The 11916-nt window shown below is 45.2% G+C and overlaps 2 protein-coding genes across 2 annotated transcripts; both read left to right on the top strand.

The window, feature by feature from the left end:
• The first annotated feature begins 1943 nt into the window (after window positions 1–1943).
• Window positions 1944–7173, top strand: LOC137905617 (suppressor of SWI4 1 homolog). Its single transcript, XM_068749859.1, has 14 exons — window positions 1944–2112; window positions 2417–2587; window positions 2676–2777; window positions 2867–2917; window positions 3119–3289; window positions 3514–3590; window positions 3707–3814; window positions 3894–4017; window positions 4096–4174; window positions 4349–4478; window positions 4575–4729; window positions 4818–5174; window positions 5395–5398; window positions 6219–7173. Exons 1-14 carry the CDS (start codon window positions 2098–2100, stop codon window positions 7171–7173), a joined length of 2499 nt encoding a protein of 832 aa, XP_068605960.1. The 5' UTR covers window positions 1944–2097.
• Window positions 7174–8616: 1443 nt separating this feature from the next.
• On the top strand, window positions 8617–11429 carry eif3g (eukaryotic translation initiation factor 3, subunit G). The gene is made up of 10 exons (XM_068749969.1): window positions 8617–8706; window positions 8806–8855; window positions 9182–9270; window positions 9710–9769; window positions 10118–10222; window positions 10319–10514; window positions 10600–10716; window positions 10811–10947; window positions 11149–11255; window positions 11336–11429. Exons 1-10 carry the CDS (start codon window positions 8684–8686, stop codon window positions 11349–11351), a joined length of 900 nt encoding a protein of 299 aa, XP_068606070.1. The 5' UTR covers window positions 8617–8683; the 3' UTR covers window positions 11352–11429.
• Window positions 11430–11916: the final 487 nt, after the last annotated feature.

The following is an 11916-nucleotide window of genomic DNA, read 5'->3' on the forward strand; positions in this document are numbered from 1 at the left end:
CTTCTCCATGTGGCGTGTGCACGTAATCAATCGATTTTAGTTCACTTATTTTTGTATCATTACTCATGTTAAACATAGGAAATTGATTTTCTTTATGTTTCTCATGTGTGTGTGTGTGTGCGTGTGTGTTTCCTCTTGTTCTGGGTCAATATGGAGGCATGTCTTCCTCTAAACTGTTAACCCTTGTATTATGTTGAAAAATAATTACGTTGTTTATGTTAGGGTCATTTTGACCCGCACTGTGTAAATCCACTCAAAACAGTAAAAAAAAACGTGTTAAACCAATAACATCTTCATTTTAGATTATATGAACATTTAGAAAAGAGACATACAATACATTTTTAATTCCAACACTATATTTAAGGACTATTTGAAGTTTTTTCCTCTTCATGAACACTTTTTTTTTTTCATTCGACTTGCTCCATTTCCTCAGATTTTCAATGTTCAACAGCTCTGGTGTCGCGGTTGTCAAATCGGATCACACAAGATATCATGTGAAATGTCGCCAGAGACATTGTTGCTCGAAGGATTGGCCTTCCATTCTCTTGATTCCACAGACTTGCAGTTGCTTCTCCCTTTGACCTGTAGACTCCAGCTAATACCAGAATTCCGATGTAAGCATGCTAGTCAGTCTGATCTAGTGGCTTCCATTTCTCTTGAAATACACGCCTTCCCTCCAAATTGGTCATGTCCAGTATAATCTTCTCTGTTGGTGGGGATATGAAGAGCTGAAATGCTGATTGAATATCATCAACCCGTGTGACAGCAAATCTTGTAGGACCGGGAGTCCTTTTGATGACATTGGAAGATGACAGTCCACCTTGGCTTTGGTGTGGTGCTGTTGACCATTTTATATTACCATCTTTAGATGCCCATGTCCCCTCTGTGGATGATTATTGCTGCATTCCTTGGTTTTCATCTGATGGAGAGACAATGGCAGTCTCGTCCTCTGAATCCTCCTTATTGGAGGAAAATTGACAATCTGGATCATCAATAACATTGTCCCCGGTCTCTGAAATCTCTTCCTCTGCATCACTAAAGCCAAAGTAGCATCAACTGTAAACCTTCTGGAGCTCATTTTTGGTGTGTTTGTCAAAGAGATGACATGAGAACGGTGACAAGGACAAGGGAGAAAAAGTTCCTCCTCTACTCACACCTGGGTCTCTGTGTCAAAATAGCTATTCAGGGAGAGTCAAAATACAAATAATTGGGCAATCTAAATAAAGGACATAAAATACATCAATGTTTATTTTGGATCTGAACAGTTTCTTACCCTCATTAAAGTGTCCGGGTCAAAATGACCCCAACATCATATTCGTATACAAACTCTGCACAGACATTATACTACACATCAAGGTGTCCAGATTTTACACACAAGTTCATGACCCAAGATGAGGAAAAGTCACAAAATTGTATGACGAAAAATAAAGGATAACCAGTACTTTGGTCAACACGAAAACTGAAACGGGTCAAATTGACCCTTAACATAACATAAGGGTTAATGTCATCTGGAATTCTAATCCGAAAGAAGTAAATTGTTTGCATTTCATTTATTCAACATGAGGCAGGCCTAATTTACCGAACACACCCGAACACTATTTCTGCAAGAAAAGCACTTCCCAACAATCTCAGCGGTGTGTTGTTTTTTATTGGACCATTGTGTCTGTAATAAAGATTTGATTGATTGAATCACGAGAGTGGCAATATAGTTAGCAAATTATTCTTGTGGCCTCCCGTACAATTAGCTTGTCATTGTAATTGAACATTAAACGTGAACAAAAGTCAAACTGTACAATTTTATATAAAGTGTACCGGTAGGTAAAAATATAATAATCCACTGTGCGCGGAGTGTTTTCTGCTTTAGCCAGGGCGGATCGTTTTCTGTAGGAACTGTGAGCAACACGGACACATTATCTTGTGACACACAGCGCTGAGGAGCCATGCGGACCATCGGGTCGAGCTTGTCGTAGTAGCGCTGTTACGTATTACCTGTTCTTAAAACTATGAGGTTATTTTCCGTGACGATATATATTATATTGTAATAACAACAATTGTGAACGAGTTTTGGCTAAGTGCGCCCGTTCGCCTGACTGAACTATGGGGAAGTCAAAGGTGAGGCGGCGGCCTTCGCTAGCGCCGAAGCGCTAAAGCTAAAGTTAGCTTGATGCGATTTAACGCTCTTCCTGTGGAACTTGTTCTCTGTCGTGTGTTTGTTCGCATGTTCGCCGTTTATCTCCAGTCGCTGCTGAATATGCGCCAACGTGGTTGACCTTTGTATGACCTTTAGCATTTAGCAGCGTGTTTAGTGTCCGTATCGCTCATAAAGCTAATTCAGAGTCCTGTAAAAACGCGCGCAGGAGCGGGACAGATGTCGTGCTTTTATTTGCGTTTATTAATACATCCTGTTTTCTTCCAGACAAAGAACCAGAAGAAATCCCGGGCCGCCGCCAACCACGTGGCCGAGGAGACGTATGGCGCCGTCCCTCACTCCTTCGTGTTTCACCGGGGTCAGGTTGGGAAGAACGTCGGCCAGCTCATCTTGGACACGCGGAAGGTCATGGAGCCTTACACTGCCGAGTCCCTGAAGGTAATGGAAGCGGGTCCGCTTGTCCTGTGGACACAGACGCGCTGTTCTGTACGCCATTAATAACCGAGACTCCTCTCTGTTTGAGCAGATGAAGAAAAAGAATGTGCTGAAGGACTTTGTGGCGATCGCAGGACCGCTTGGAGTTTCACACTTTATTATTTTTAGTAAATCTCCCAGCAGCCTCAACATGGTGAGTTACCGCTGCAGCAGCGGCACCACTTCCTGGTTGTTGTTGTTGTTTTTACTTTGTTTCTCCCTGTAACTCTAACTCCTTTTCAGAGACTTGCTCGGCTTCCTAAAGGTCCGATGCTTCACTTCAGAGTTCTAAAGGTAACGCATGAATTAAAATGGAACGGCTGCACGATGTTAAGATGGGCTCAGATGATGACGCTTCTTAGTTTGACTGTCGGTGATGCTTTTTCAAAGTAAACGCACTGATGTGCCCAAGTTAGATGTCTCTCCACGCATTCTGTCTGTCTGTTTTTACGAGACATTTGACCCCCCCCTCCCCCCCCCCCCCCCCCCCCCCAGTACTCCCTTGTCAAAGATGTGGTCTCATCGCTAAAGAAGCACCGGATGCACGAGCAGCAGTTCACGCATCATCCGCTGCTCATCCTCAACAATTTTGGATCAGACGGAATGCACGTCAAGCTCATGGCCACCATGTTCCAGAACATGTTTCCTTCTATCAACGTGCACAAGGTACGTGCGCTTCCGGCGAGGCTGTCGCGTCCGCTCTGCGTTCGACTCGGGCGGGGTTTAAAGCCTCGTTGGCATGATGAAGGTATAGTCTTCTGAGATTGTCTGAAGAGTTTTTAAAAGTAAACGCTTTCTGATTCTTTTAGATCTTTTTGAGTCGTTTTAGAAATGTATACGTTTAAGCTCGGCGTTCTTGCAAAAGGAATAAGGGCGCCGTCGTCTCGCAGGTGAACCTCAACAACATCAAGAGGTGCGTGCTGCTGAACTACAACCCGGCGTCTGAGGAAATAGAGCTGCGCCATTAGTAAGTGGAAGCAAATCATCAAACGGTGTTTAATGTGTAGAGGCAGCTCGCCGCGATGGCGAACTATTTAACGATGATGTCACGCTGACCCGTCGTCGTGTCGCCGCGCCGTGCAGCAGCCTCAAGGTCGTCCCCGTGGGAATGAGCCGCGGCGTCAAGAAGCTGATGCAGGAGAGGTTCCCCAACATGAACAAGTTTGAGGACATCAGCGAGCTCCTGATAAAGTAGGCTTCGTGCCGGGGAACTGTTTTAGCTTCGGTGCCGTCGCCGCGGTGTCTTACGGGGTGTTTCGCGCTTTCTCAGAGGCGCGAACCTTTCAGAAAGCGAAGCGGAGCAAGACGGGGAGCACAACATAACTGAACTGCCTCAGGCGTACTCCGGCCGAGGCAACATGGCGTCCCAGCAGAGCGCCGTGCGTCTCACCGAGGTGGGTGTCCTCGGGAAGGGATTTCTTCATGGCGGTGCGCGAGTGACGCCTGAATTGTTTTCATTGTGCTCGCGTCAGATTGGCCCTCGCTTAACTCTGCAACTGGTGAAGATACAGGAAGGCATGGGGGAGGGGAATGTCCTTCATCACGCCGTCAGTGAGTCGCCCTCAGTCCTCTTTCTGTCTCGCTTGTGGTGCACATGATGAAGAAACCGATAAGAATCTAATGACTTCTCCTTAAAAGTAAACGCTTGCTGATGCATCTAAAGACGACGACGTTTGTAATATGGGTTGTCTTTATGGCCAGCTAATGTTTTTTGCGTTTTGCTAGTCTCCAAGACTGAGGAGGAAATCCAGCAAATCCTCAACAGGAAGGAGGCCCAGCTAAAGGAGAAGGCAAGCCGGCGGAAAAAGCAGGAGCGGAATGTTGCTGAGAAGAATGAGAAGCGAGAAGAGAACAAGTAAGCTGGGTTTACAGAAAATATTTTTTTATGGCTAGATGCTTTCGCTGCTTTTGATTTGGCTGCTATGTAAAAGAGTTTTCCCCCTCGTGACAGGAAAAAGAGCCTTGAAGGCATGAAGAAGCTCGCTGAGGCCGAAGAGGACAGCGAGGTGGAGGATCCCGGGACGCAGCAGGAACGGGCGGCAGCCGTTGAGTCTGACGACGAGGCCGAGTACTACAGACAGGCTGTGGGGCAGGAGCCAGATGAAGGTGATTATAGCTGGTGCGCTGCAAATGCTGAGCTCTGTCCTTGCTTTGGGTTTGGTTATTGACCCAGTGCATTTGTGTTTTTGTGAAGACATGTTTAGTGCCAATAAGAGGAGGAGAACGGACACGAGTCAGAGACCTTTCAAGAAGAGAAAGATGTCCCCCGGAAAGCCTCCAAAAACGGACAGAAATGCCCAGTCGGCAAAGAGAAGAGGCCCCGAAAGGCCGCAGCACAAATCTGGGAAAGGATGGAAGCAAGTTAAGGATGACAAGAAACCGTTTGGAAAGAAAAAGACGTTTGGAGGAAAGAAATCGGGTGGAGGGGGAAGGTTCGGTGGGAAGAGAGATGAGGAGAAATCATTCAAGCCTCGAGGTCAGAAGGCCAAGCCGGGCTTTAAGAAGAAAGGTGCCGGAGCTAAGCAAGGATTTAAACAGAGGAAGGGGAAGGGCTGAAGAGGACCGGTCCCCTCTGGACTCGGACAGTGACAGACTGGAGGAAGCGCCGTCCTCCGCCTGCAGAACCTGGGAAGGCTTGAGGAAAGTGATGGCTCCGTTTCTTCCTGAAAATCAGCAAAGGGACAAATGTCTATATTTTCACACTATGATTTTAATAGTAAAAATAAACCTGGAAGATGTATTCCTCATTTTGGCTTCTTTTTTTTGTGTAGCCAAGTGAAACCTTTTCTGTCTAGTTTTCCTCCCTTCAACGACGTTGAGTGTCAAAGTGTTGGGACTAGGTGTGTAAATTCTGCTGCCTGGTTAAGAAAGGCTAACCATTAAAAAGGCTCAAGAGGTTTAAACACAGATCATTCACCGGACACCCAGAGAGCTGCACAGGAAAGGGTTCCATGGTTGGGACGCCCTGCATCAAAGCCCAGCGTTCCCATCCTGCCAGGGAGAACAAGTTATTGAAAATGGATCAATATCACAGCTTCTGAAAAAATATATTAGAACTAAAGAGTAAAAAAGGGACACACTAGTCATATCCCAGATATTGGCAGTCCAGATCTGCTAAATTGGCAATGTCCTTCATTCTGAAAATGAAAAATAGGCGGCAAGACAGTCACTGGTATGTTTATCTGTGCTGTAAACTGATATTCACAAAGTTGAATTTTTCGTCATATTTTCACTTCTTCAAATTGTGAAATGTTTTCTTGAGCGGAACCAGAAGTGACCTTTTTTAAGATTCTGTGAATCCTCAGTGTCTCATTCGGGTTTCTTGCTGCAGGATGTTATGACAGGACAGGCTGGATAAAACGGACGCCACTTCCTTGGCAGCTGGCGCCCGTGGAATCCCGGATCACTTCTCTGCAAATCAACATTTTGGTAAATGGGATTAAAGCTTGAAATTGTAATCTTTTCTTGTTGCCTTATGTCTACTACTACTGTATGAATAAACTAAGTCACAAAGAGAACGATTTGCACCATTACAATTGAATGTGGCTTGAATTTAAAGGATGTATTTTTTTTTTTTATTAATGATCATTTGCAGGTTTTGGATGATGCACAATTTTTCGGACTGTGAGACTTTTCAAATGACCCTGCTGCCCTATGTGTATGGCGCTGAGTTCGTTGTAGCCCTGGCAGGAAACCTCTTCGCCCTGTGGCTGCTGCTGGTCAGAGAGAGGCGGAGCTGGCACACCGGCGTCGTCCTCTCATGCAACCTGGCGATCAGTGACCTCCTGTACGTCCTGACCCTGCCTTTGCTCATCGCCTACTACTCGCGGGGGAAACGCTGGATGTTCGGCGACTTTGTTTGCCAAATGGAGAGGTTCCTTTTCACCTGCAACCTTTACGCGAGCATCTTCTTCATCATGGCGATAAGTATTAACCGATGTGTAGCGCTCGCATGCCCCTTCTTTACCCGGTCCCACGTACAGCCTGTCCACGCCAAAGTCTTCAGTGTCCTCATCTGGATTGCGGTCGCGGTCATTTCCTGCCCTGTGTTGAAATTTGCCTCTGCTTGCGCGCACAACAACAAGACTCTATGCGTGTCCTTCTGCGACGAGGCTGATGAACGGCCGCACCTCACGTACCGAGTCTTTCTCGCTGCGTTTGGGTGTTTCGGCCCTTTCTTGGTTACATTCACTTCCTACTGCGTGGTGATTTGGGTGGTGTGGAAGAATACTAACATAACCACACTGGAGAAACGCAAAGTGGCCCTGCTGGTCGCATCGGTGGTCGCGCTGTACGCCGTTTCCTTTATGCCTTACCACGTGTTTCAGATCTACCATTTGCATCTGAAAATCCACGGGAACGACTCCGTCTGTTGGGTCTACAATGCGTACCAAGTGTCCAAGGGACTGGCGGCGCTGAACATGTGCGTCCATCCGATCCTGTACATGGCGGTGTTTGACAGCATGAGAGTCGCGTGTTGTGGGAAGAGCTCAGAGGACAGCAGGAGAGAGATGGAGAAAAGGGGCTGCTGCTCCACAACTGTTTTTTGAACTGCCATTTTTACATGTTGTAAGAATTGGGCCGATTTTAGTCCTGCAAACTATTTTACTCGGTGATGAAGTTGTATTTGTTACTGGGATGTTAACTCTCTGTCTGCCCTGGTCTGCAGCTCATGAGGGGACAATGAGACTGTAATTGTCGCCGTATGTTCACTGACCTAAACACCAGCATGACTAGTGTCCAATCATGAGCATGAAGTTTCTTTCCCCGAGTTGTCTTTACTGCTACAAATATCTCATCATATTGAGAATTTTGTCTTCCATGTGATGTGTAAATCACTGTTGATCACAAGCTTTAAGTGCATTTTACTGATTATGCTGCATTGTGTGTATGTGTTTGTAAATGTCAAAAGAGTAGAATAGTTTTTTGATTGCATCAAAATATGATTTTTATGAAATACAAATTCTGTAATATTCCACACCCTATTGGCCAGTCAATTTTATTTTCAATGCTTTTGCCAAGCGATGCAGAATTGTATAATTAACTTACTATCACTCTGCCAAACCTCTGAAAGGTTCATGTCTCTCTGTCCATCCGTTTGCAAGATAACTCAAAAATTACAAATGCATCTTGATAACATTTTCAGGAAATGTTGACAATGTCACCAGGAACAGATTATTACATTGTGGTGAGAATCCAGCAGAGATCCTGGATTCTGGATTACTTACTCTTAATATTTTGCCAACATTGCAGTCAATTTAGCTTCAAAATTTGTTCCTCAATATCTCGGTTGATTATTGACCAATGTTTATGGCATTTGACACAGTCCTCAATCTCACTACCGAATTTCATCAGTAAGAAATATTTAATTTGAACATTGAAACCCAATTTATGGATTCAAAAATTTGTTACAAAAACACAACTCTAATTCACGTTTGCTTTTCATGATTGGTGTAAAAAGATACCAAGAACAATTTAGAACCTTTTGATGATGGTCCAGATCACCATGTGGACGGTGTAAATCTGCTTAGGAGTGGAATGAGCTGCTCGGTGGGGGTCTGTGCTCTCTGAGTGCTTTTCTCAAACAACAGTATATCAGGCATTTGATGTATGTTGTTTGCTCCGTTATTTTAGCGTCAGTAATTGCAGCTGTCCAGCCAAAACAGACATAAATAAGAGTGTTGTGATGAACACATTTGGTTCAGAAACAAAGCATCAGATGGGATCTTATTGATGAGTTGCTCGTCTGAAATATCGTTGTTATATATTTTGGGCTCTTTTCTGTCAAATTTCATGCATCTAATCTGATGATAGGTAGACTCAAAGAAATGCCAAATATTACACGCATTCTGATACTTTCGTTTCAGAAAGGTCAAGGTAAAACACTGGTCATTTTTTTTTTTCTCCTGTTTTTTGCTCAAATTGTGCAATATATGAGTCTTAGTTTGAAGTTACTCGGATGTCGTGCTTTTAATGTGAAGTTTATTTTCCGGAAATGGTTCCGGTGGCGGCTTCACGCGTGATCACGTCGTCCTGAACTGAAGCCGAGCTGCTGGGAAGATGCCGTCGATTGATTACGACGAGTGAGTTCTGTAATAAACAATTACGAGCTGTTCCTTATATTGGGGGGGGGGGGGATGATCAATCGATCTAATATTGCCTGTCAATCTCTCCGCTTTCAGCTCCAAGCCCAGCTGGGCAGACCAAGTAGAAGAAGAAGGAGGAGATGAAGGTAAGTAGCTAGCAGCTAGTGCTAGCATCTGTTTGCTAGTTCCGTTCTTCGGGGAAGGAGGCCGCTTCGGCGGCTCCACTTCCGCGTGCATGTCTGGAATCACAGTTCGCAAATGACAAACATGTGATTTTTCCTTTTGGCAGGATTTATTATATTAGGATCGAGTTATTTCGTGACTAAATGTTTTACGTGCTACGTACGCTGGGGCCCGTGGAAGGCTAAAGTTAGCACGCTTAGCGCTAGCCTGTCAGTATGGGCCTAGTATTCAGGATAAACCCGCTATATGTGGCTGCACTAGTGTAAGCATGAATGTCTTATTCTGTCAGGAACGCTGCCATCCCCGAAGGAAACCATTAAAGGGAATATAAAAACGGTGACGGAATACAAGATAGACGATGACGGAAAGAAGTTCAAGGTAATATTTGTTCTGTTTTGCATCTTTTTGTTGTTGTTGCGTTGCTGGTTTGTATCTAAAACACATCCCTGTTTGGCTTATTCCCATCTTCCATGCTGGTCTTTGTACATTTCCCTTCGCTGTGAGAACCAACATACTGTATTGGTACACTGGCTATTGCTATTTTTCATTTAGTTATCTAAATGATCAAGTTTCCAGAAGTTAATTTCATAAATAAATCCCGAACATTTTGCTGTTTGCATTGAGGCGTGGAATAGAATAACTTCCAGCCTTCCCATTGATAACATGGGAAGGCTCTTTAGAGCCTCATCAGAGCTTTGAAGAGAGTGTGTTTGTTGCATTTCTACATGGTAGTATATGAATACAAGAAGTGTTTGGGCATTGTGACCGAAGCAATAGAAGTTTTGTAATGCTGCTTTTTTTTTCTTCTGTTCCTTAGATTGTACGAACCTTCAAGATTGAGACAAGAAAGGCTTCAAAAGCTGTTGCCAGGAGAAAGGTTCGCTTTCCAATAGAATGGGGGGGGGGGGTAATGAAATCGCCGGGAATGTTACCACCAGAAACCGATTTTGGTATTGATCCAGAAGAGATCCTGGTTATGGCTCAACATAAATCCAATGAGGAGGGGAATGAGCTGCCCGGCGGAGGTCTGCGCTCGTTTTAATGTGCAGCACTTTAGTAGCGTCTCCCTTGTGCCGGTCCCGAGCCCGGAGAAATGCAGCGGGTTGCGGCCGGAATGACATCCGGCATAAAACTTTTCCGGAATTAAGCGTGCAATCGACTAGAAGGAGAAGAATGCGCTGCACTTTGGTGGACTCTGGGGTCATGTATTCTCTTCTCATTTCAGAACTGGAAGAAGTTTGGGAACTCTGAGTTTGATGCGCCGGGTCCGAATGTTGCCACCACCACAGTCAGCGACGACGTCTTCATGACGTTCATCTCCAGCAAAGAGGCGAGCGTCTTCCTGCTTCCTGTGGCAGTCCGCACAGAGTGGATGCATTTCCTTTAATTGTGGTATTGACTATATACCCCGTCTTAACCCTTCCAGGACTTGAACTCCCAGGACCAGGATGAGGATCCCATGAGCAAGCTGAAAGGGCAGAAAATAGTGTCTTGTCGTATTTGCAAAGGCGACCATTGGACCACCCGCTGTCCGTACAAGGACACTCTGGGACCCATGCAGAAGGAGCTGGCTGAGCAGCTGGGGCTTTCCACCGCGGACAAGGACAATCCCGCTGGCTCTGGTAGCATCGGCGCACCATTCCCATTGTTAGCGTTGTGATCTTTAGGATGCGACTGAAGTGGGCTGCCTTTCCTCTCCTTCACCAGCGGAACCAGAGCCTGCGATGCCCGCGCAGAGCAAGACGGGGAAGTACGTGCCCCCGAGCTTGAGGGACGGCAGCACACGAAGAGGGGAGTCCATGCAGCCCAACCGCAGAGGTGGATGTAAGTGCCAGCTTTTCAGATCACCTCTGTTCACCTCACTCTGATCCTACGAGATCCTTCGGCAGTAAAGGAAATGCATGTTTGCGCCATGCAGCCGATGACAACGCCACTATTCGAGTGACCAATCTGTCCGAGGACACCCGTGAGACGGACTTGCAGGAGCTCTTCAGACCTTTCGGCTCCATTTCAAGGATCTATTTGGCCAAGGACAAGAACACCGGGCAGTCAAAGGTCTGTGCTAACCTTTATTAAGACGTGCTATGCAAGTATTAAAGCCCTTAAAACAAATACCAAACAGAAAGCATTTTATCAGGGTGATCAGCTTGGAGAAATTGTAATTCCTGCCCTCGTACACCAAAGTATAGATCTCATGTTCGGTGATTTTCTTTTTGCTTTGGCCCACATGTGTCATCAAACGACTGTTTTCTGCAGGGATTTGCCTTCATCAGTTTCCACCGGCGGGAGGACGCTTCCAAAGCCATCATCGGAGTGTCAGGATTTGGATACGATCATCTTATTCTCAATGTCGAATGGGCCAAGTAAGTGATTGTCAATTTAATTAGCAAAGTGTCAATGAATGTCATTTCCTGCTCCTGACTTGATCCAATTCCCTTTGCAGGCCGTCAAACAACTGAGGGAATCATCAGAATATAGCGGATGCCAGATTATGTGGTAAAATATGGCTGTTATACAAATAAAAAATGTTGTCACAATTTTTCTTGCCATCATTTCTGTCCCCCTAATTTGTGGTTTTATTTTTAGTTGACTTGTACTCAGAGCAGTTTGTTTAATGAAGACTGTAGAGCATAAATTTGAGATGCTGACGCGAGATGGCAGAGTGCCGCGCACGCTCCAAGCGAGCTTCACTCGTTATTAGTTATAAGTGATCCAAAGAAAGCGAGTGGTAAGGATGGAAGTGAGAAGATGAACGGCTTAGAGACAGCGGCTCTGAGGATTAGTATCAAATCGCCATCTATGAATCGTGATATTTTTTTGGTCTAAATTGATAAAAAACAAACTTGTACACTAAGAAAACTTCTTTCAGTGTATTTGTCAGAACAGATTAAACAAGCAGATTGCAGCGTGTCTCATAGTTCGTTCCTCCGTCTTTGCCGTAAAAGGCAAAGTGGGCCAGCGTTTCAGATTTATAACTGTCTCGGAGCAAGATGTTATTCTTACCCATCACATGTGGGTTAAATG

Source organism: Brachionichthys hirsutus, chromosome 16 (assembly GCF_040956055.1).
Source record: "Brachionichthys hirsutus isolate HB-005 chromosome 16, CSIRO-AGI_Bhir_v1, whole genome shotgun sequence".
In the NCBI taxonomy this organism is placed as follows: domain Eukaryota; kingdom Metazoa; phylum Chordata; class Actinopteri; order Lophiiformes; family Brachionichthyidae; genus Brachionichthys; species Brachionichthys hirsutus.